The 27,155-nt window shown below is 36.3% G+C and overlaps 1 protein-coding gene across 1 annotated transcript in view; it reads right to left on the bottom strand.

Moving 5' to 3' along the window:
• The window catches only part of LOC122803768 (1-phosphatidylinositol 4,5-bisphosphate phosphodiesterase beta-2-like), an 805,974-nt gene that overhangs the window by 31,549 nt on the left and 747,270 nt on the right, over positions 1-27,155 (bottom strand). The window contains exon 20 of the mRNA XM_044073456.1: positions 19,897-20,011. Within this exon, the coding sequence (XP_043929391.1) occupies positions 19,897-20,011 (115 nt within the window). The remainder of the gene's footprint in view (positions 1-19,896; positions 20,012-27,155) is intronic.

Raw genomic sequence — 27,155 nt, 5'->3', positions numbered from 1 at the left:
TAAGTATGCACAACCTGTATTCAACAACATCCCTACCAGATAAAAATACAGGGCTAGATTCATGAACACTTACACTAAGTATACACAATCTGTATTCAACAACATCCCTACCAGATTTTTGTGATGTCTATTCAGTCAGAAAGATTACACTAAATGCAGACATGCTCTACACATTGTGGTAACCTTTATGATTATGTCTTGATAATTAAGGTTGCAAGAAAATTAGTAGGAAAACTAAAATTAGGAGGAAGTAGGAGTTATGCTTGTGTTGTCTATTTACCCAGAATGGTGTACAATTAGTGTTCACTCTCTGTAGGTGTTAATGAATCTTCCTACATGGTTCATGGTTTATAGAAATTATGTAGTGTTCTGTTTCAAACCAGGATTTATCCTAGTAAACCTTAATTTTATTCAGTTATGAAAATAGTCATGACGGCAAAATTACACAAAAGCATTTATTTAGCCTCTCAATATATTTCTACAGGCAAGCCATTAGGGTCAGTTGACTTATCTTTATTTAATTCAGCCATAAACTGCTGTACTTCCTTTTATGTAAACTCCTTCATTAAAAAAATAAATAATAAGAATATAAATAAACAAAAACAGTTTGGCTCCTGTTTTTATTTGTTTTAGTTTGTTCAGTGATATAGCCACATGAGGTTTACTGATCATAGTTCGGCTCTTTCAGCCATTTTTTTCATTTATTTTCATTGATTAAACAACTTGCCTTATACTGAATAAGCTTATTCAAAAATACAGAATTAAAATTCAACTATTTTTTTTTTATTTCTAACAGTTTATGTGACATTTTTGATTATAAATATTCATAAATTCAAGCAAAAGAGTTTAAACAATGTCCAGGAATGTTATATACGTTGCAGAAGCTAGGGGACAACAACATCCTCATCTCCTGTCTATTCTTTGATCTCTCTAAAGCCTTCAACACTGTCTCATACCATCCTTCTTAAACTCTCAGACCTAAACCTCTCTCCTTCTCCTCTTGGCTGGTTCCAATCCTACCTTACTGGCAGAAAACAAGCTGTTAGATTGCATTAGGCTTTCTCACCCTTCCTTGCTGTTCAAACAGGAGTACCCCAAGGCTCCATACTTGGACTGCTCCTTTTCAACATTTGTACCGACAACCTACATTCATCCTGCAGTCTCTCATCTGTAATACAATACACAGACAGCTCTACTCTCTTATCTATCTCCAATACTATCTCTGATCTACACATACTAATGCAGAATTCCTTTATCTCTGTTGAAAAATGGCTTAGAAACAATCAACTAATTCTTAACCCTAAGGAAACTCAGCTTCTCTTCCTACCTCAGACACTCTCTCACCTTAAATACAATTTTTCTCTTTCCTCCCTAGATGGCAATACTATCTCCCCTGCCTCACACACCAAACTCCTTGGGGTAATAATTGATGACCAACTAAAATTTGACTTGCACATACAACAGGCCAACAAAAAAAAACACCAAAATCTTGTACTACTTTATAGGAACAAAAGATTCCTCACTACTGCCACTAAACACACTCTTGTGCAGGTATTTCTTTTACTTAGTCTTCTATATGCTGCCCCCATCCTTACCAATATCCAAACTACCTCAGTGAAGAAACTGGAACACATACAACAAAATTGCTAGATTTATTCTAAACCAACCACTCTCTTCACATCACTGCCTCTCACTAAACAAAACTTCAGTGGCTGGAATTTCCACACCTTCTCCTACAATCGCAACTCCACACTACCTTTTCTGTACTCAACAACCCCTCTGCCTGCCCTGCTCTCGCCTCCCATGTTACTCTCTACCCCCTCCCCCCAGCCTCTCTGGAGTGCTGATCAGCATCTTCTCTCAGTTTATAAACCCAAAAGGAATATTGGCAAACTACTTTACAAACACTCTGTCTCACTAAATTGGAACAAACTCCCTCTCCATATTAGATCCAACCTTTCCTTTCCCTGTTTTAAAAAGGAGCTTAAATCCCATCTACTAAACTTGAAATTATGCTGTTTCCTTGACCACACGTAGTCTTAGTCTGTCCTACTGTATAACCTGTTGCATCTCCTAACTTTCTCCGTTAGTAACTTTCTGCTTTAACTAACCTTCTAAACCCTCAGCTATACTACTATAGCACTACTATTGCCCCCTCCTTTCTCTCCCCCTCCCATTTTCCACACTATTTATCTTTGCTCCCCCCACTTCCTATCAATGTTTATACATTGCCCATCTTTAGAAGAACGATTATCTTTTTGTTTTTGGACTCAGATGTAGTAAATTTTAGACCACTGCTATCATGTTCATACTTTTTTCTTTTGTTTTTCTCTTTATAATTAATGTCATATTTGCATTGTTATTTTTAATAGTTTTTGTCCTGTATGTTTATCTTTGCTTATGTTTGCTGGGGTTCTTTCCCCTTGGGTCTTCACTGAAAATGGGTTGCTTACTATCAATGCAATGCAAATAGCTAGTAAACTTTTCTTTTTACAATTGTTTTGTATTGCGATTGTCATTTAATATTTGTATATTGTCACTTTATCTTTACTTATGTTTGCTGGGGCTTTTACCTTCGGGTCTCCACTGAAAAATTGGTTTGTTTGCAAACTCAGTTGGACTAATCTGGTTAACAAATGTGAACTAAAATAAAATAAATAAATAATATCCCTGACAAGTGTCCCTTTATTTTATTAACCGCCCTGTGGACTTGTTCACTGTGCCAGCTTTACTGCCAGATATTTCTGACTAACAGGAGGAATGTCCAAATTCCTTAATTTAACAGCTATCTTCGTAAGGTTAATTTTCTCCCTCAGAATTTTTCAATTTTATCCTGAATATCCTTAATTTTCTGTTCTGCACAAATAACATTCCTTAGAGCATCATATCTCACACTGATTAGCTCAAAGTGTTATTGTCCTACTTTCTAACTCTAGCTTTAAGCTTTCCTGATATGCATTCCCTCAAAAACTTTATTAAACTTGTTTGGATGGCATTACAGTTTTCTGGAATAAAATCTTGACCCTGTGGCTTTAACTGAAGTCACTATGAAATTAACATTGCAAAACTCAACTTGAATCACTCTCCCTGACAAAATAATAATAATGAGAATAACAGCAATAATACTAATAAATACTACTACTACTACTAACAGCAATAATAGTAATAAATACTACTACTAATAACAATAATACTAATAAATACTACTGCTAATAATAACAGCAATAATACTAATAAATACTACTAACAGCAATAATACTAATGAATACTAACATTAATAGCAATAATGCTAATAAAGTCTAATAATAATAATAATATCAATAATACTAATAAATACTACTGTTGCTGCTACTAATTATTATCATGTTCTGTGTTCACTGGCTGTCAAAACTGAATCTATCCAGTTGATTTTTCGTGTTTATATCATGTTATCGAAAGATGAAAATAGCGAACGCTATTCATCGGCCCTAAAACATCTAAACATGAAAATATCAAACATTCAGAACAGCAAATTTTTTCCCATGGAAAAAATTCGCTGCTCTGAAACACATACACACAACACAAGCACATCAAGCAAACAGCAACCACACACATACACTTAAATTCCTACATCTAATGCTACACTAAACTAAACATACACTACTATCTACCCACTTACCTTAACCCAAACCCTAACCGTATAGTCTGTCACTATCGCACACTCACCTAACCCGCACCCTAACCCTAACTCACTTAAACCACCCCTAACCCTAAAGTACAAACAATTGCACACTTACCTGAACCTAACCCGTAACTTTCCGCCACACCGCTAAGACTAGCAAAGCCACAGAAACTGCCAACCAAATTATTTCCTGAGGAAAGAATTCGCTGTTCTGCAGCTTCGCTATTTTTAGTGTTCGCTGAATAGTGTTCGATATCAGAACATTCGAAGTTTTAATACTTCGATGTTCTGATATAGACCCGATTTTTCACTGTAAGGGAGCATGATTTGAGACTGCTGTTGGGAAGGTATGAATTTCCCTAGTACAGGTATTTTATTTACACAAGGACCTGAATGCATTTTATTTGAGGGGAAAATCACAGTCTGGTCACCCGGCCTATTTACTAACCCTTCCTGGTTGACCAGCTGTTGTTTATACAACCACATCTCCAGCTTAGATTTTCTAGAAGGTATATATTAACTAATGTACTTATATTTGATCTGATAACTTACCTTTTACTATCACATACCTACTTTCACTATCAGCTCAAAAATGGTACCTCATCTTGCCAGTGTAATTGTACTTCTATCCCCACTCAAAGGATATGAAGCAAAACAGGTTGCATGATAATCAGATTTCCTTAATTTCGAATCTCCAGCATCTGAAACTTGTGAATCATGAAGCAATACAAAATGAGTTTTAAACTTTTTCATCTACATAAAAAACTCTATTTTCACTGGGTTAGAAACCTCATTTACATTCCAAGATAGTAAAGAATACATAAACATTATATATTTTTGTATGCATTTCACATGAAAAGAACAATCTTTAGCCATAATTTGATATATGATTTAGTATCTCATTCCTGTTCACTATTTCTACCACCACTTACTAACTGGTTTTGCTGTCTGAAAAGTTGCATCAAGACTTTTGTGATAGAAGCTAAAACATAAACAATTCTATAAACCTTTTACTAAAAATTTGCTCAACCAAGTTAAACCTTAAAGTAATACAAAACTCAAAAATTAACTGAGTAGATGAAAGCTGAAAAGATGTGCTTAAAATATACATTTATTATGCTTCCAAGCAAAATACAGCTATTAGGAAAGTTTTTATGCAGATGCATTAGCTGTAACATGGAGAAGAAATTGTAAATGTTCTGAGATGTAAATCATCCCCAATTCAACCCTTTCCCTCCACTATTCACATTCATTACACTTTTCACAAAGCTCATCTTTTAAACCTGATAAGAGTTACAAACATATCTGCTTATAAACTGTTGCAGGAATGAGCATGGTGAGAAACATTATGACAACTCAGTTGGAGCTGTGAGTATATTATCTAGTTTAACAATAAAACCAGCTTCATTGTTTATGAACTTACTGCATCAAAATGTAGCACCTTAGATTACTCAGTCCTTCCAATGTTTTTGGGCACTCAGACCTAAAGTAAATGGAACTGCCTCACTCTATTAGTTCCTGAGCTGGCTGCCTCATTAAGATTATGTAATAGTTTCTGGAAAATGAATGCAATATACAGATTTAACACGTATCCAGTGTCAGGACACTCAGGTGTGGATGAGGTTATAGACAAGCAAGGCAAAGAAAGTGCTTTTTGCAACTCTGTATTTAACCAATGAGCACTGGCAAATTCATTTTACCCCAGAAGCCATCAAGAATTTAGTGTTTTCAATTTTTGAAGGTCTTTTTTATTCACAGGATTGGGAATCACATTTATCCAAAGTACAAGCTGTGCTGGACTCAACAGGGAATATTTACTATTAATACCAATACAACTATAAAAAACAACCAGAAAAAGAAACCACTAGGCCACTGACCACACAAATAAAAAGACGTTTTAATAAAGACTTAGTGCCTCAGCTAACAGCCTTCCAAAAGTAAGAAACACATAAAAAAATTAATTAAATATACAAGTCAATCATCCAGTTAAGGTGATTATTACCAATTAAAATGAAAACAGATTAATAACATACTTCCAGTTGCATTCCTTATTCAGGCCAAATGGTTCCAGTGTATTATATTTTAAAATGAACAAAGTTTCCTTTTGTAACAATTTCATCTTCAAATCAATACATTATCCCAAATATTCCTCAGTTTGTTCCAATATACATCCCTTAAGGCAGGCAGGGTTAGCATCATGACATTCGGAAAAATGTGCCCTGAATAGGCTATCTAATTTTTTATTCCTTATGCCCCTGATGTGTTCCTGAAAGTGTTTCTTAAAGGTGTGACCAGTTTCTCCTATATATATGAAATTACATGAGCATTTTAATGCATATATTACTGCTACTGTATTACAAGTATAATTTCCATTTAGATGGAATCTCACTCCATTAATATTTGGAAAATAATTCACAATATGTTCCCAAATAGAGCAATGCTTGCAAGGCAAAGTCCCTGCATATAAAAAGAAACAGATCCATACAATGTATTTTCTGGTGGTACAAAAATATTATTGACCACCATATCTGCTAGATTTCTACCTCTCTTATATGCAATTTTAACATGACCTAAAAGAACATTCCTCATATTTTTATCCTTTAGTAACATGGGCCAATGCTGTTTCACCTCTTTCACTATTTTTCCATTAGTGTATTATATGTGGTAACAAAGTATATTTCTCTACCAGCCTGCTTATCTCCATTATATAGTCTCCTTGGATAGTCCATATTTAGTTAGCATATGTTATTATTACTATTAATATTGCTGGTAAAGGTACCATAATGCTTATCTACTATTTTAGATTGAGATTGCTATCATAGCCCCTACTGAGGAACATTCCCACCATATTCTGGATTTCTCTCTCGAAGGCACTATCATCACTGTAGAAATTATTAATACGCACAAACTCATTATAAGGTAACATTAAATGTGCAGGATAACAACTAGTGCCATGTAGGAACAGGTTTCCTCTGTTAAACTTCCTATGTGCCGAAGTACATAAACATCCATCTGAACTAATAGATAAATCAATGTCTAAAAAAGTTATATTTCTTCCCAACTGTATACCATCAAACATAAAACCAAAATTATTATGTTGGATATCCTGTGTAAAAAGTTGAGCCTAGGAAAAACTACCACCACACAAAAAAATCATATTGTTAATGTGCCTATAATATTTAATTGCATGCGATATGAAAAAAGGGTGGCTATAGATATAATCAATCTCAAACTTAGCCATGACTAAATTGGTGAACATGGGGGCAAAAGCTGCCCCCATGGCCATACCCTGTAAGTGGTGGAATATCTCATTATTAAAGACAAAAAGTAATCAGTTCACTTACATAATGTGACACCGGAACATCTCCTAAAAATAAAATAAAGTCTGTGTTCTTATTTCATGTCTAATGTTCGTATAGTGGCTTTTAACATCTAGAGTCAAGCAATAAATGGAATCTTTAAAAAATATATTGCCAATTTTTTGTAGAAAGTCCTGACTATCTCTTATGTATGAGGGAATTTTTTATAAGACTTTAAGAACTCATGCAGGAAAATGCACATATTTTTCAGAAAATACTTTTCAGCAGAAACAATTGGTCTACCACTTAAATTATTCACACTTTTGTGAGTTTTGGGTAAGCAGTAGAATAATGCCAGTTGTGAGCCAACAATGTTACATTTTTTATATATATCTCTCTTTGTAAATTATCCTATCCGCAAGCCTTTATCAAGCAAAAGTAAATTATTTTTTATTGCTAAATCATATTTACTGATATCACATTTTCATAAATATTAGTATCATTTAAGTGTGTGTAGCAAATCCCAGCATATTGGTTGTGATTTAAAATCACTATCTGATTGCCTTTGTCAGCTGGTTTGACTACTAACCTTCTGTCTTCACATAACTGTTTAAAGGCCACCCATTGCTCTTTTGTTAAATTATATTGTACATTCCCTTTCTGATGTCTAAATGATTTCACCAAATTTTCAACACAAAAATTTAGAACAGAAATATAACTTTGAATGCTTTCATTAACATAAGGGGAAATAAACATAGAGTTACATTGAATTTTACTAGTATCAAGTGCACTATATGCATTATTTGGCTCATCAACATTCAAAACATCATTAAATGCATCAAAATCTCCTAACTCAGATATGCATGAATAAAAGAAACCATTTAGCTATCATTATCAATAGTCACAGTAGCATCATCTGTTTGATTGAAATAGTCCAGCAGATGTAATTTCCTACCCAAGCAAAAAAGTTCGCTCTTAAGAACATACAGTCTTGGTAAAACAGTAGGAATAAACTTTAGACCCATATTAAGAACTGAAACAACATTTTCCGAAATATCTACATTGCACAAATTTAATACTAGAGAGTCATTAGTCTTAAAATTATTCAAAAAATATTTGCTAGCATTAATTCCATCTTGATTTTTTATAGTTATTTTTCCCAAAAGTTTGTCAAATTTCTTCCCTCCCCCCAGTCATTTCCCCAGTCATTTCTTCCCCTTTTCTTACCCTGAAGTCGGTTGTTGTTCTGAGAGCAGTTATTATGTTCCGCAGGGTTTCGTGCTGCTGGTAATGCTGGATAATTCTCTAAATCACTGTCTCCTTCCATAGTAACCTTTGTATCATCAGAGGTAGCAAAAGAGACAGAGGCTTTTTTGAAACCTTTCCTTCCTGGGCGTGATGATGTTGTTGCATTATACTTACGTTTCCACAGAAATGCTATGTCTAGCTTATAGTCTTTTATATCCCTGTTGATTTTATTCTTTTTTTCTTTCCACCAAAATCTTTCCAAATTGTGACAATTTTTTATTGATGTCCACCATCAGGGCATCAAAACATGAGTCAGACAGATGTTTATGCATCTCCAAGTTGACTGCAAGTACTTCTTTAAGCTTCCTTTGTTTAAGCTGATCCCACTTGATGAGTATGCAAACCCATTCCAAGGAACATTGATGCGCTGCTTGAACCCAGCGTCTTTTAAAATCTTTATCCTCCTCATTATCAGGGTCAAAGGGAGTAGTAGGGGTTTTAAAGGCTGTTAAGCCTCAGGGGGCAATGTCCAACTCCAGATATCTTTGGAAACATAGAATATTAAAGTGGACACTAGTCTCGTTCGTTAACTGACTTTCCAATGTTTCACTTAATGCATGTAATTCAGTAGGTAAGGACAAAGTACCTGTAGAACCCACTGAAACAAATGGATTGTCTGCATGTTTATTTCGCTCCAGTACATGTCTTTCCCATAGATTATTCAGCAGTTCTGTAGTTCTAGATGTACGATTACCCATCTGGAAAACATATTGCTCCATTGTGCGTTCACTGCTTTCAGAAACCTCTTCCCAAAAAATTTGGGGTAAATTATGACAGGGATCAGTGGCCATAAGAACAGCAAATACCAATACAACTATAAAAAAACAAACAGAAAAAAAAAAAAAAACACTAGCCCATTGACCACACAAATAAAAAGATGTTTTAATAAAGACTTAGCGCCTCGGCTAACAGTATTCCAAAATTAAGAAACACATAAAAAAACATTAATTAAATATACAAGTCATCATCTAAATAAGGTGATTATTACCAATTAAAATGAAAACAGATTAATAACATACTTCCAGTTGCATTAATTATTCAGGCCAAATGGTTCCAGTGTATTATATTTTAAAATAAACAAAGTTTCCTTTTGTAACAATTTTGTTTTCAAATCAATACATTCCCCCAAATATACCTCAGTTTGTTCCAATATACATCCCTTAAGGCAGACAGGGTTAGCATCATGACATTCGAAAATATGTGCCCCTAACAGACTATCTAATTTTTTATTCCTTATGCCCCTGATGTGTTCCTGAAAGCGTTTCTTAAAGGTGCGACCAGTTTCTCCTATATATATGAAATTACATGAGCATTTTAATGCATATATTACTGCTACTGTATTACAAGTATAATTACCATTTAGATGGAATCTCACTCCATTAATATTTGGAAAATAATTCACAATGTGTTCCTAAATAGAGCAAAGATTGCAAGGCAAAGTTCCTGCATATAAAAAGAAACAGATCCATACAATGTATTTTCTGGTGGTACAAAAATATTATTGACCACCATATCTGTTAGATTTCTACCTCTCTTATATGCAATTTTAACATGACCTAAAAGAACATTCCTCAGATTTTTGTCCTTTAGTAACATGGGCCAATGCTGTTTCACCTCTTTCACTATTTTTCCATTAGTGTATTATATGTGGTAACAAAGTATATTTCTCTACCAGCCTGCTTATCTCCATTATATAGTCTCCTTGGATAGTCCATATTTAGTTGACATATGTTATTATTATTATTAATATTGCTGGTAAAGGTACCATAATGCTTATTTACTATTTTAGATCGAGATTCTATAACCTTAATACTATCATAGCCCCACTGATGAACATTCCTATCATAGTCCGGATTTCTCTATCGAAGACACTATCGTCACTGCAGAAATTATTAATACGCACAAACTCATTATAAGGTAACACTGTTATTACATGTGCAGGATGACAACTAGTGCCATGAAGGAACATGTTTCCTCTATTAAACTTCCATCTGAACTAATAGATAAATAAATGTCTAAAAAAGTTTTATTTTTTTCCAACTGTATACTATCAAACATAAAACCAAAATTATTATCTTGGATACCCCGTATAAAAAGGCAAGATTTACTGTTAATGTTGCCAGATGTATATAACGGATGCCGCATACTTAGGTTATATGGTTAGGAAAGGCGAGTTTAGTCCCCACATTGCACAAAGTACAAGAAGTGGATTATACCCAGTACCAAATGGCAAATGAAAGCATTTTAGGCATTGTTGGTTCTAAAGAAAGTTTTTATCCACCTTTGCTGCTATACCCTGTTCCATGACAAACCTTAAAATGGTAAGGTTCCCCATCCAGATTTTTCCTGACTGGAGCAGCAGATAAGACCATTAACTAAACTGAAAGCAATTTTGTGTTTAGAACTGGTTTTAGTTGCCCCTGACATTAATAAACCCTTTGTTGTATATACTTCTGCATCTGAATTTGATTTATTGATTCATAGACTGTTACCAGGTTAACAACCCAGATGGCCTTTCTAAGCCCAGCTAAGTTTTCCCAAAAGAATAATGATGATGTCCTGTATCCTAATAGGACATTGAGGGCCAGGCATTTATAAGCTACCTCTGTCCATAAGGGAGATGGCTGACAGACCCAGTGTAAATTTCCCATTCCCCAGCCACTGGTCTAGGTTGCACTTATTTATTTTACATTTGTTTACTGGGATAGTCCAACTGGATACATGCCCATTTTCAGCAGAGGCCCAGGGAGAAAAGCTCCACATAGACAAACTTACATAGATTACACAGAAGTTAGCAAACAATTATAAAAACAAAGTGATTATATACAATGGCTTAGTAGTGTTCCCTAGTAGGGACTCACAATTCTCATGGACAGACACAATTAAAAGTAAGAGACATCAGACTGGAAGCAAAGCGTATGACAAATTACAGAATATGCTTTTAGTTTATAATTTAATCAGGATTGGTACATGGGCATAGCCAATTCACTTTGAGATACTGGCTGAGGTTTTTTTTGAAGAGACTTTTGGAGGATTGTAGGGTTATATTGTTTGGCAATGAATTCCAGGTTTTGCCAATGAAGTTGGCAAACAGGGATTCACCAGCAGAGTTATTAGCTTTGTGGGTTTGGACCAGTAGTTTATCGGCTGACCGTAGGGATCTTAGGTTGCTATATGGCTTAATAATATTTTTAAGTGAGGGGGTATCCTCAGGGCGGTACAAAATTTTGTGCGCTATTAATAGTTGATTGAATTGAATTAACCTGGGCAGCTCTAGCCACTCTAGTTGTTTAAGGTTCTAGCAGTGGTGGGTTCTATAGGTGGAGCCAGTGGTGAATCTGGCAATATGTTTGTAGCTATGGGACAGTTTACCTAGTTCAGATTTGTTGAGGTTTAAGAGTACAGGCGAGGCATATAAAAGAGTAGAGATTAGGTGTGATCAGGCGATTGCAGTCCTAGCCAGTGGGGTTAAAAATGTCTTGTTTCTATACAGTGATCCAAGCTTCTTATTGATAGTCTGTATGGTTTTGTTGACCTGTAGATCAAATTTGAGATTATTGTCTATGACAACCCCTAGCACTTTGGTGTGATTATCTGGGGAAATAGTGGTACCACTGTTAGATGTGACAGAGAATGAAAGTGTGGTGGGTCTACTAGTGGGGGAGAAGAGTAGAAGTTTAGTTTTATTGGGATTCAGAAGTAGGCGTTGATTGATGAGCCATTTCTCGATAGTGTTAAATGTATTTTGGGTTAAGGTTTGCAGTTTGGACGCACTTAAACTGGGTAATAGACAAAATCAACTTCACATTGATGGGAAGCCTGTTCCATAGGAGGGGCAGTCTCTGGGACACATATCTGTCTCTCCATCATATTCTGTTTAAGATACAGACAAATTCAGGTCCTTAGAACTTGTATTTCTGGTATTGTTTGACTTACAAATATGCAGGAAATTCATAAGTGTGGGGTTTGCAGATGCCTTGTAAGCCAGGCATAGATCACTCCTCAACAATCTACTGGAGACTGAGTAGAGGGAAAGGGATTTAAGGTGCTCTGCTTTAGGCAGGTTTGTTATGCCTTGAATTCTTTTTGTAAGGAACCTCTGAGGTTTCTCTAGTTGCTGCATATGCCTGGTTAGATACATACCAAAAGAAGTATTGTACTCTATGATTGTTCTGACAAGGGCACCGTACAGTGTGATAATGACCTTTTGGGACCTAGATGCCATGCCCTTACTTATAAGTTGAGCAACATAAAAGAATTTCCAAACCACTGTGCCAATGTAGTGGTCAAAGGTAAGGCTACCATCTATGTGCGTCCCCAGATTCCTGACCACAGGATTGACTCTTAGGAGCATATTATCAACAAGTGATTAGCCAGAATGGTTGACTTCTCAAAGGGTACAATTACAACATTCTTAGCATTGAGTTTAAGACCATGGCTTTGGCACAGTTTATTAGTCAGAAATAGGCCTTCTTGAAGAATGCTACTGTCTTGCAGTGGGAGTTGATGACCTTCAGCTTGCAATCATCTGCAAACCTAGTCAGCCATAAACCTTCAGCATTTGCTTCCATTTCAAAGAAACAGATGCCAAAAAGGAGCAGACCTAGTACCAAACCCTGGGGGACTCCAGTAATTACTGGCCTCTTGGTGGAGGTGACTTCACTTATTTTGACCTCCTAGGTCCTATCAGTGAGCCAGTTGCCTATCCAGTAGGTGATAAAAGGATTTATGCCTAAAATTAGTGACCTTATATGTAATGCCGGAGTAGGGCGTTGTATTAAAAAGCCTTGACCAGGTCAAGGTAAGCTGTGTGCACAGTCTTACCTTCATTCAATGCTTTGGTGACCCTCTTCCTCCTAATTTCATAGGTATGACCTTCCTTTAACAAAGCCGAAGTGTGATGAGTCCAGCATTTTAAGGTTACCTATGTCTTCATTTATCATGTCCATAATGATTCTTTCCATGGCCTTACATATGAGGCTTTTTAGACTTATGGGCTTGTAGTTACCCAGATTAGCGGTTGGGTATTCTTGTTGCAGGGGAATAACTGTAGCCATCTTCCATTCCTTGGACACAAAACCTGACTGTAGGCTCCAGATGAAAAGAGATTCAAGTGGACCAGATAGGTCATATTTCATGCTATTTATTAAGCATCCTGAGATATTATCAGCGCCCACTGATGCAGTGTTTTTGGCATGGAAAGTGCATTTATGACCTGTTCTCTAGTAATAGTTGGTGGGGGACTATGCTATTCAGTATTTCCTATGGACTAATAGGGGGGAGTGTGGTGAGAAATTTGAATTGAACCTCAGCCAAAAGGTGGGCACTGGTCACTGGTTCAGTGTGGGTGATGGCATTTACAATACATTCTGTGCATTGTTTGCTTATTTCCTTTGAAGTTATGGACTGTAAAAGCTATGTGGTTGAGTTGAGAAACTAGTTTTTATTAAATTTAGCCTTTGACGTCTTAATTAACCTTTTTAGCTAACTATTAAGATTGGTCAGGGGGCTTTTAGAATGCATGGCTTTGTTCCTTGTATGCTTAGCTAAGATTTTTTTTGTATAACTGACTGAAATTGTGATTCCATCAGGATAGCTTGTCTTTAGAGTTTGTCTTATTCTTAATATGAGTGGGTACAGCTTGCTCTATACAGCTATCATTATCACTGTACAGAGAATTTGTAAATAGTTCAGCATATGCTGTGGTGTTTACTGGGTTTGGGGGGTGTTTGGAATTTAGCCAATACGTCACTTAGTAGAGAGAGGTTAGTTTTGGAATGGTTCCTAAAGGTTTTTGGTTTTGCTGGATCCCCAAATTTAATTTTTATTTCAAGCAATACTGCCTCCTGGTCAGATCTGAAGAATGAAGCCATTACATTGGGTGAGGAACATCAGCCAACCCCCACCCCCAGCTTTGTGATTACAAGGTCAAGAATGTTTGTACCCCTGGTAGGAGAATGGACCATCTGTTCCAGGAAGTTGGTATTAACAAAGTTTAGGAAGTTTAATTTGAGTTTCGAGCTGTGTTATTTCAAGAAGTAGGTGATGAGGATCTCCTAGTCTGCAATTTAAGGAAGAAGTTGGCTACGGCTAAGTAAGACTGAAACTAGGTGTTCTCTCACCCAGTGAGACTATCTCACTATTAAACAGGCACTAACTTCCACACAATGTTATTTAATGAGATGCAGCTACGCTCTAGAAACTGACCATGCACTTCTACAATCATTAAAAAAAACAATGTGAAATCAACACTAAATTATGAGGATGGGCTTTATCCCTCCAGGCATTTACATTTATGGTTAAACATAAGCCAGGCAACAAGAACACAAATTAAGATGGTTTATCTTGATCCAATAACTCATTCACGTCATGGTAGGACTGGGGGTTCTATATTGAAAAGTGGAGATCATTGCAGCATAGTAGTTAGTTAAATGGTAGGAATAATATTTTTAATTACTGTGTACATACTATATCATGTGCCAAGATCTCCTTGGCAGTGCATGCAGTCTAAATATTATAAGAGTAAAGCAGGTGCTAGCAGAATGTAATGTGAATTACATGGTAATGTGCTGTTTAAAAGTATAGCTTGTAGCACAAAATGGCAGAGACCTTAGAGTTCTTGTCAGGGAGCGCCAACCAGAAAAAAAGTGAATTCAGATTTAAGGGTGGGGGATGTGCAGATTTTGTTTTTGTTTAGGACATATTCAGGGACTCTACAGTTAGGGAAGGGAGTGCTACCATTAAAATTAGGGTCTTGGTGGGAATGTTATGGTTAGAGGTCGGGTTCCAGTAGAGCTATACAGTTCAGGGTTAGGTTAGGTAACTAACTAGGCTCGGTAGCAAACTAGGATGAGGCTAGTGGGAGTTAGAGCATTTGCCATTTAGAGCTAATGGCTGCGAACAAGTGTGTTACCAGCTACTAGCAAAAACTTTTGGATGATCCCTGCAGTATACATACTCTAATGTCGCCAAAAAGCATAAAGCAACAAGAATCAAAACCAAAACACAGAAAAAAACACTTGGACCAAATTAAGCTCAACTGCTCATTAGATTGAATCAATATAATATAATATTGTGTATATGTGTGTATATATATATATATATATATATATATGTATATATGTATGTATATATATATAGAGAGAGAAGAAACAAACACAGATATATACTTGAAGCATTTGTATGGAGATTGCAGTACAGTGGAGATCGAGGAATGTACCCTTTTCCCTAATGTAGTATGATGTTGGTATACATGAAGGGTTCACTGGGGCTTGTCCCCCTGCAAAACATAGTATTTTGTTGTTTTGTCTCAAGTTTTCAGAAAGTTGAACATATGGTCCCGACCATATAAAGTGCTAGTTTCTGAAAACACGATAATCTGTCATAAACTCAGATACACACACACGCGCAAACACACACACACACACACACACACACACACACACACACACACGCACACACGCACACACACATGCACATACCCATGAGTGTGTGTATGTAAATGCACATAGAAAGATATTTATGTAATTGTGACATGCATTACTTGCTATGTATCTGTGAATATGAATCCTGAAGAACCAATAATTTTATCTAATTCTGAATATGTAATTCTATGAAACATTCTAATATTGTCATTTATTAATTTTTATGGTGCAAACTTTTGTTGCTTTTCCTACATTTTCTGGGTCATACCTGAAAAAGAACTCTGGGCCAGCCCACTTATTCACTAAAGTAACTAACTAACAGAGTCTGTCTTGGAATCATCCTTTACTAAAAAATATCTGATAAAAGTACTGCATCTCCTGATGATCCTAAGCTTGTAATTGTAATTGCAAGTCTTAGGTCCACCCTTATACTTTTCCTAAGCGAGTTTAAGTCAGTATTCCAACTCCACAGGAAAGATCAACTGAAATGCACCTACAATTGTAACTATAACTTATTTTTAGCCTGTTACTTTCAACCTCTGAAATCTACTTTTAGGAATACTGATATCAGTGTCTGCAGTCATTCAATTTCAGCTGTGTGATGCTCCAGCACTGGCCCACTAATCAAGGAGCCTCAATCCTCACCACTGGCAACCGTGGGGGACGTACACACTGGGAGGATGACAAGTACAAACAGTAAAGTACAATTTCCCTTAAGAGCACACAGAGATCACAATCAGTCTGGGTCTGGTTTCTCCCTCTTTCTCCAGATCCCCAAATAAGACTTCCCACTGGCACAGCTATAGGGTTGAGATCTCAACTGAGTGGCCAAACCAAGACCTCCAGCACCCTCTCTGTTCAATCAGTGCTTCATGTCCCTGCCCAAGTACACACTTTGAGGTTTAATTTACACACACACACACACACACACACACACACACACACACACACACACACACACACACACACACACACACGCACACACACACACACACGCACACACCTGGGAAAGGCCGACACAAGTTTACTAGATATGCCGCCTTCTGCCCAGACTATAAGGTAGCTTCCACCATCACCAGCCACTACTTATCAGCTACTTTAAAGCCCTTAACAAAGGGTGCCCAGTCCTACTGTGTAATGCTACTATTAATCCAAATGGTAGTTTGACCAAGAGTGGCCTGCACAGTGTCACCAAATAGATATGCAACTACTCTAAGAGCATAAATATTTCTAGACAGACCAGCCACAACTGAAAGGTTTAAATATATTTAATAATAAATAATAAAAGAACAAGGCAGTATTAAATTTGTATTCACAGTGACTTTAGAGTTCAAAATCACAAGAAATATTTAAAATAATATTGCAGGACAGTCTCAAATAAATAAAGAAAAACATCTAAATTAACCTCAGCTATATTCCTGACTATATCTAAAAGAAATTACCCTAGAAACTTACTATTACAGCAAGACAGGTGTGGTGAATAGCTCTTCTAGCTGATGTTGTTGTCAGGTAAAAGACAGATACAAAATACACTCTCTCTCTGTCTCTCTGTCTCTCTCTGTCTCTCTCTCTCTCTCTCTCTCTATCTCAGAGAGTTCTTAAATTAATATCTCAAATTTTCCTGCTGGGATATTTTTTGTCACCTGACTTCAGTTCCCAGGCTCACAAACAACCCCCACGGATTCACCATCTAGCATCTCCTTGTGAAAATACATAGCCTTCAGATGTCTGCAGCTGGTAGAAGATATAAAATCTGGAGCATTTCTCCCCGGGCCTCCACTGAAAACAGGCTCTGTGGAACCTAGTCGGACATTCCCGGTCAACAAATGTTAAATAAATAAATAAATAAAACAATAAAATGCTTACAATACAATGCAGAAGGCTTCCTAGTTCTAGTCATCCTGTCTCCTTGCTGCATTGAAACTTTTATAGCACAATTAAAAAACAATTTAATTTCAACTATTTTCTTGAAGTTTTGCAAGTTAACCCTCTATGTTCTAGTTCCCACTGCTAAAACATATGCATTTACACAGATACAATAGTTCATATACATTTCTGTTCTTTCCCAGTATGGTATACTGTGGACACATCCTTAAGCTTAGTACTTTGCGCGCATACTTCTGTACCAGCAGCTTGATATACAGACAGCATACAGTTCTAATATAGCTGTAACACAAGCAACTGCATCCTGCAGATATTCCCAAATGATATATAACTATTTATAGAATTTGAGATAGCTGTACTGGCAGTATCTACTTCTGTTACACTTCTATATAAATCATATTAATATTCAAAAATGACATATAATTATTTACAAAATTCCAGATAGCTGGGCTGGCAGCATTTTCTTTTATGACAAGCTGTAATGCATTGCTAGCTGCATACACATGCTGCATACATATTTATCCTAATATTGGACCTAGGATGTGATAACAGTGCATATCTCGTGTACATGATATAATTAATATCGCCACTCAGGTCCTGTCATCGCAAAATTATTGTCACTAGGACAGGATTGTGACAGGCTGAATCTTCTTCAAATAAGCACAGAAGTCCCTACACTCTCTTCCTAAAGGTAACTTTACACATAGCATTTTAACTTACCATACCCTAACCACATGACAGTAACTACAAAATGAAATAAAACAAACATTTTAAAAACTCTCTAAAATCAAATTCCTTACACTAAAATAATACACATTGCATATACTTGCAAAATAATTGTTGAATATTTATAAACTCATAAATGTAGAAAATACTTACAGAATATACAAAACAGAAAAAAATTACAAACATAGCACCTAGTATGATCCTGAGACCTGAAAGAAACCCTAAGTGATTAAACAAACTTAGCCTTCAGATTAAAGTGAAGTATATGAAACATTGGAATTAACCTAAAAATCCCAACCTCAAACCCACAAAAGTCAGCCTTTAGCAGACACCTATATGAATAAAACAAACAAATGATAATACAGGTAAATAATTTTCCCACCCAGTATACATGTACATGACAGAGCAGAACAGAAAACATGAAAAATAAAGAAAAGCAAATCAGAAGAACTCTCCACGTTTAAATTATACTGACCTGAGCAATTGGTCATCCATATGAAAAGTATCTTGTTTCTTGAAGACCTCCAAATTCATAACTAACTTTACCATAAAGGCACCTATCCACTCCCTCAAGTACCGCAATGTGGCCAAAATCCCTAATTAATGGAATTAAATAATCTAAATATTAATCCATCACTCATCCTAATCTCTAGTTTACTGAACTCGAATGCAAGCAACACAGGAAAAAATAATCCATCAAAAATATTAATATTATAATATATAATAATATTAGAAAGTAATCCCAACCAAAACAACACAAAGTAATTCCAACCAAAACAACACACACACACACACACACACACACACACACACACACACACACACACACACACACACACACACACACACACACACACACACCACTACAATAAAACTTTACTCTTTGATGACATAATTTCATAAAACAAACAAAAAAGTTATGAACATATTGCCTTTATGCTGGACAGCAATTCCCTATCTGTAACACCATTAAAATCAATGGGAGAAAATAAAACAATGGGTAATGTAATATGTAAGGGTATGACATTACATATCTATGATACCTTGTACTCTGTTATAGGGAATATATATTGTGATGGATACCTTCATCACACATTTCTTTCCTATCCCTACAGTAAAAGATATTATACAGATGCACGAGCACCCCCTTCATATTCTGTAGTTTTGCGTTTCAGATTCAGAAGCACACAGAAACTAGTGGCAAACTGTATGCATGGGGGGAAAGAAGATAAACTCTACAATGAGTGTAGCTGGAGTTTTTTCATGACACTCTTAACCATAGAACTACAAGGAAGAGGTATTATTCCCTGTGTCACCAACCTAACTTCCTTAATTGCTCCTTGTTCTATCCCTGAAATAGTCCTCTGCTCAGCTCATTACACAAGAAAAAAAAATGCAGTGTGTAGTCACTGTATACTTCTTAGCACTGTAAAACTATATATGTGCAATATACAGCAGGTATGTGTATATAACCTTGTCTATTAACGGACAATCTTGGAAAACAATGTCAGAATGTTAACATAATTCTAAAACTATATATTATGAGTGGTATAGCTACGTCACTGGCAGTTTATAATGTCCTTTTCCTTCTCACCTATAGGAGGTGGTGTAGTTCCAGGAGCAGAAGCTGGTGTTGCCTGGGATGTTGGAGATCCATTTGCTGGAGCTGATGCCTGGGTTTTGGCTGTAGATTTCTTAACATCATTTGACTGTAACAAAACACGAACAATAAGTTAGAACAATGGCTGGTAATATTATGTTTACTGTGCATTTTAAAAGTTATTTGTAGTCTTCCTTCTTTTAAGCTGCATTAATTCTAGCCTCTTGACTATCAAAGGTGTTGGATTTCTAAGAATATGGGGAAACTAAAAGGCAGCAGTTGATAAAATGATATTGACTCTTTTGTCATTAAATTATTACTAAAATGATGAAACATAAAAAAGTTATAAGAAGTTTTTCATGTGATGTACACATATGGAAATTGCTAGATAAAAATGAGTCAAGGAATACAATTTTTCCAAATGTACCTACAGTAGAAAAATAAATGAATAAATAAATTCTCACTGTAATTTATTTGAGATTTTTCATTTCAATACTACATATTTCATATAGCACTATTATGACCTATTTGATTAATAATGTCCTGTTGCATGTGTTCGACTAACATTAAAATATCAAAAATATGTGTCTAGCTTTATTTTCTCTACCAGGATTATTTTACACATTATAACTGATAAAATAGATTTCTGTATTTCAGACCAGAAATGTTTACAGCTAACTGAGTACTGTTACAGCCTAAAAAAGCTATAGTGCTGCTCAGTACTGAAACAAAGGGATGACTTTGGTCTTTTCTCCCTGTTCCATATTGAATACAGTTTTGTTTGTATAACTATAGGAATGAAGTCATGAGAAAGTGTTGAGTATGTGAAAATATGCTGACCAACAGTCTGTGAATAATACTTGCATATTTTACTGCCAATCAGTGTTGTGAATTATGATTGGAAGGAAAATTCCAGAGCCTATCTGTTTTTTGTTTCTTGTAGATAAGTGTGCAATTCTGCTGTGTTAGGGTTAGTTTAAACTTATAGTTAATATTGTTTAGATGTTCTACTATCATTACAGACAATACATGTTTTTACAAACTTCTTTTGTCATACTGATTTTATGCCAGTGACGGATGGAGATGAGAAGAAGAGCAAAATATTTCTTAACATTTGGCAGAGCCAGAAGGAGCTGCGAGGATACAATGATAAAGTATTCTTTTGTTGAAGAGCTGATAGGCTGGCCAAGGAAATCAGCCGGACTACCTCCAGAGAAAGCAATGATAAAAATATGAAGTACCTTCTGTTAAACGACGGTAGAGGGAGGCTTGAGCAGCAAGATGGTAACTGACAAAGGGATGCCTCTTGAAAAAATAGAACTGCAGTGCTTGTACTAATGTCAGTATTTTGTTACTGCATTCATGGACTGTGAGTATAAGTTTTCAAAGGGAATTTTTCTTTGAGGTAGCATTAATGACATACTATAAGGTAAAATAATCTGTGCCAAGCAGCAGAAACAAAAAAAAAGATACATAAAGTAATCTTTAACTGTTGTACAGTCAGGAACTAATACAGCACAATGTAAAACTCAACGCCTCGCCAGTATAGTATGCCTGGCCAAACCATGAATCGATAAAACACCAGAGGCCAGCATGTGGCCAAACCATTTACTAATACACTACAAACAGGCTGAGGATAATCAGAAGCTATCATTTAAAGACCAGCTTTTTGCCATTTCAGCTATTACTGCAAAGGAAAAGTTTTGAAATTTTACTTTTTGGCAGCACAGACTTTTGTCATGAACTAGTTAGAAGTTTTTAAACAGTAGAGCATGTATGAGTTCATCACATGATCCTTGTTGCTTTGATTCGCCCAAGAAAGACAGATGAATATGTGTCATAATTTAAAATAAATTGTATTCTGCCAGGCAATTTTTTTTAGTGCTTCTACTCCCAAATAAATTAAGTAAAACTGTGTTTGGACAGTTTAAATAGAAAAGAACCCATTTTACAAGAGATAGACTGCGTGCCATAAATCCTAAAGCGCCGAAGAGACACAGGCAAAATGTAAAGACAGAATTTTCCATTGATTTTTCAGCCATAAATTCTAAAGCTTCAGACAGAAAAGGTCTTTTGTGAAATGCAGACACAGAGATATTCATACTACTTGGGACTGGAAAAAGAAGAAAGTTTTGCACAGAAGGGTGACTTTGATTTTAATAACTTTTTCTTTCATTCTTTTTTTCAAATTTCTTTTATTTGAATTTTAAGTATAAATATAAGGCATAAACAATATGGCTACATAATAGTATAGCATTGAATAACTTGTCTTTCTTTTCCCAGGTTTTTGTGTAGTGATATTTTAAAACAGTCATATTTAGACAGGTCTTAATTTTACAAAGTAAATGTTTAAGCTAAGAGACATCTTTCTTTCTAGGTTTCCCAGGTAATTTACCTGTAATGATTTCCAGATTTGGGCAGTTTGCCAAAATGTTGTTACAGTTACAAATCATAATTTTTCATGAGTTTAAGAAGAAAATTTATCTCATGGCTGGTTAAATGTGCCATTACAGGATGTTACATTTAATTCCTGAAACTTTTACAAAGCTGCAGTGTGGACCTTTATTTAGTGCTAATGTTATACAGTTGTTTTAATGACACAATTTCAGTTCTAGAATGTACCAGACAGATGAAAAATGTGTATTGTATAAAAGCTAATGTGTTTTGATATTTCTGCAGGTAAAACACGTGTAGAGTTGTACACCGATTATAAATTAAATTAGGCATGTATGCACAAGCACAGACATGCATGGACATACACAGAGTGTTACCCCCACCCTCATATATTGGAAAGCGACAACATAAGGTTTATGCAGATATCTTTAAGTTGTATTTCATGTAGCATATTTAATATAGCAATAACCCACGCCTGGGTGTGGGTAATGCTAAATTTACCCACGGTTGGCGTGGTTTGGTCCCGAGGGCGAAGCCCGAGGGACCAAACAAAGCCAACCGTGGGTAAATTTAGCATTACCCACCAGAAGTGAGTTATTGCTATTATATGACATTATGTAAGAAAATAAACAGTTACTTTTCATAAATAATGGCATAGGGTAATGGCTGTTTGCGGCCCTTCTGCAGATGTCTGGCAACCGCGGCAGCTCAGATGTACTGCGCCTGCGGTACATCAGAGTTGTAAAAGCAATGGAGAAAGCAAGATCTCCGTTGCTTTTTTTTTTAGTGTCTCGCTATGTTAAATGAGTTTAACATAGCGAGACAGTTTTAAAATAAGCAACGGACATCTCCGTTGCTTATTTTAAAACTGTCTCGCTATGTTAAACTCATTTAACATAGCGAGACACTAAAAAAAGCAACGGAGATCTTGCTTTCTCCGTTGCTTTTTTTAAAACACTGTCTCGCTATGTTAAATGGGTTAAACATAGCGAGACAGCTTTAAAATAAGCAACGGAGATCTCCGTTGCTTATTTTAAAGCTGTCTCGCTATGTTAAACCCATTTAACATAGCGAGACAGTGTTTTAAAAAAACGAGTTATACTAAGGGAAAAAAGTCCGGCCGACCGGACCTTTTTCCATTAGTATAACTCGATTTACAACGGGCACGCTTGCCAATCAGCATGCACGTTTTGGGGGGGTCATGGTATAATACTAAATATTTCATAAAGAAAATGTGAATTATTTCTATAGGTTAATGTTTTTAAACCACAAAATTTAATTGCAAAAAAAATGCATGCAGACAAGACTGTTGAGTCTGGTCACAGAAATGCAGACATATTTAAAATATGATTTGCTATCAAACATCTGCTGTGTGTAAAAATGTAGAGTTTATAAATATTAAACAGTAAAGTCAAAATGTTCTGGAAGATGCAGCTGAAGAATGGAGGTAGTCTGCATGTCCAACTGGGCCAGTAGATGCACAGAATGTCCCTGTTTTGATTTATTACATTTTCAAAGAGGACACAATGGAAAGTAATCATTTCTTGAAAAACAATTATTTTTACAAACTTTGTTAATAGGAAAATAATCAACAAGTGGGTTACATGTTTAATGCTGCCATTTTAGTGAACAGTCTATTTACATAGAGGAGGATTTGTGAGCTTTGCAACATCAGAATGTTAAATTATGTGGCACAGTGTAGTCACAGACCAAATTGTTCAAAATAACATTATTGCCAAAGAGAAAGAAAATGTGTAAATGTAAATTCTTTGGCAGAAATTGTTTTAACTAAATTCACATTCTTTCTTATTGTCACAAAGTAAACATCCCAGATAAACTGAAATCAGCAGTATTTTTAATAAAGCGGCATTATAAGGCAGAGAAGTTTTTCATACAAGTACATAGTATTAAAATATTCATTTTCTAATATACTTTCACAGGGTGGAGATGTAAAAAAAAAAAGATAGGCAAGTCTCCTGAAAATAATTATGTACTGATCATAGGCAACACTTCACTGACGTCTGTGTGGAGTGAAAAACAATCATAGTATAACAGATGATGCCGACAAGAGGCTAAAAAACTCATCTCGTTTTAAAATTCTAAGCACAGTTAAATAAATTAGTAATAAATGAGAAAAAATAAAGGGTGGCAAAAAGAAAAGATTCTGGTTAACATCAGTAAGAAGCTGAGATCCCTCATAAAATCCCCCAAAGCTAGTTATGAAAACAAAATTGCCACTGACTCTAAAGACAACCACAAAGCATTCTATAGCTATGTCAAGAATCTAAATGGGAACACTCAGATCTCTGAGTTACAGCACAATGGCACTAAATATACAGAACCAACTGACATTGCCAACATCCTAGCAGATAGGTTCAGTGCTAACTTTACCCCCCTCTCACCCCCTAGAGGGCCCATCTCTATACCGGAAGAATGCAAAGTTCCTATAATCACGGCTGCACAGGTAAAAAACACACTCTCCAAAGCCAAGAACACAGCATCTATGGGACCTGACAATATCCCAGGCTGCGTTCTACATGAACTACAGAATGAACTTCCACCCTACCTAAGTACCATGTTCAATCATAGCCTCACCACAGGCTTTGTCCCCACTGAATAGTGCACCGCAACTGTTATCCCACTCCACAAAGGGGGAGCCACGACGGACCCTGGGAACTACCGCCCCATTAGCCTGATGAGCCTGGTCTGCAAGGCCATGGAACGTATCATCGTGGAACTCATAAACAAAGACATTGGTAATCTCCAAACTCTGGACTCCACCCAGTTTGGATTTGTAAAAGGCAGATCATGTCTCCTAAACCTGATTGACTTCTTTGAAGCAGTCACCAAAGCCATAGATGAGGGTAAAATGGTTCACACAGCTTATCTAGATCTCGCTAAGGCTTTTGACACCATCCCCCACTCTGGAATTATAGATAAGCTCACTAAACTAGGTAACTACGTATAAATCCCTATGTCACAAGATGGGTTGCCAACTGGCTCATGAACAGAACCCACACTGTGAAAGTAGCGGATTCCAAATCCGACATCAGACCAGTGACAAGTGGAGTACCACAGGGTTCAGTCCTGGGTCCTCTCCTGTTTGGTATCTACTTCTCTGAAGTGCAGGCCAACACAGAAGGTCTTTGGCTAACAAAGTTTGCAGATGACTGCAAACTAGGAGCCATAATCGAAACTCCTAACAATGTGGACAAACTACAAAAGGGCCTCACTGAGACAGATACCTGGTGTCAAAGCCATGGCCTGAAGCTCAATGCCAAAACGTGTATTGTCATCCCCTTTGGTAAAAACTCTGTACCCATGAACCACCACATAGCTGGTAGTCTACTTAATGCCGAAAATGTGATAAGAGACCTTGGGACACAGGTGGACAGTAGTCTCTCCCTTGATAATCACATCACCACAGTGGTCAGGAAATCCTTCTACGCGGCTCATCTCATCACAAAAGGATTCTCATCCAGGAAAAAAAGAGGTCATTGTTCCCCTCTACTCATCACTCATTAGACCCATTATAGAGTACAATGCCCCTTTTGGTATGTACCTGACAAGACATCTACAACAACTGGAAAGACCACAGAAATACCTCACAAAGAGGATTACTGGCCTCAAACAGATGCCCTATGCAGACCGTCTCAAAAAACTACAGCTTTACTCCATCGCATATTGCCTACTCAGGGGCGATCTCTGCCTAACATACAAAGCTATGTCAAACCCAGAGCTGTTGGACATGCCCCACTTAAAGAAATCCCAATCCCTCTGAGCTACACGCTCTAGGGACCTAAACCTTGTCACCACAATAAACAGAACATGCTGGAGGGATAGATTCCTGTCCCAGAGACTTCCCATACTCTGGAACAGACTACCTATGTCAAACAGAGCTCCTCATTAGCACTCTTCAAGAAAAATCTTGATGATTGCATGGAAAATGGGAAATTCACCCCGGGGAACACTTCTGTGGCTCTACTCAACAGGGGCACAGGAAAATAATTTTCTTGGGTGGCGAAAGCCAGGGTACATTTTTTGGCTAGGCTTGTATGGGCCCTAGGGCCGATAGCCTAGTAGCTACCTATGAACTATGTTTCTGTTATTAATTAGCTAGAGTTAAAATCTAAGCAGGAAGACAAGAAAAAGCTGTTATATGGTTGAAATGTTTAAAGGTACAAAGTGTTTTGTGCTTACAGAGAAAAATAAATGAAACAGTCAATTTACGTAAATCAAGACATTCAAGGTTTGATTCCTGGCTAACCAGTAACTGCTCATCTCACGCCCAACAGATTAGGTGTATGGTGGTTTATAATGCATGCCATTAAAGTTATTTTCCTCATGTCAGGAAATCACAAACAATGTTTTTATGATTATTCTATGGTTTGTGAAAAGAAGTTGATGAATTTTGTAAAATGATTTCAACAATGGTAAAATTGTGAGTAGACATCTGAAAGTCTTCAATTACGCACAGCATGGTTATTAACAAGAACTGGTAATTGCTGTAAACCAATGGTAACTATTGCATTGTAACCGTTTCCACATCATGTAACACACACACACACACACACACATGTTAGTACAATAAGACTGTTAGGAAAATAATCGAAAATGCATTAAAAAACATGAGATAAAAAGTAGCATTTCTACTTGCAGAGTTAAATGTGATGCAACAGACAGCATCAGCAGGATAGTTAGTATAAAACACTTTTAGTGGTTGCAATTCTATTTTATGGTGATGCTGATAAAGTGATTAGTTTGTTTATTAAAACAGATTTGATTGCTTTTTTCCTTTGAAGAAAATGGTGCCAGTAATATTTCTGGAAGTTGGTACACAGAGTTAAGGCTATGAATTG

This window comes from Protopterus annectens, chromosome 6.part0 (genome assembly GCF_019279795.1).
Source record: "Protopterus annectens isolate FY-2018-M chromosome 6.part0, PAN1.0, whole genome shotgun sequence".
Taxonomy (NCBI): domain Eukaryota; kingdom Metazoa; phylum Chordata; order Ceratodontiformes; family Protopteridae; genus Protopterus; species Protopterus annectens.
This window is presented reverse-complemented; position numbering and strand designations above follow the sequence as displayed.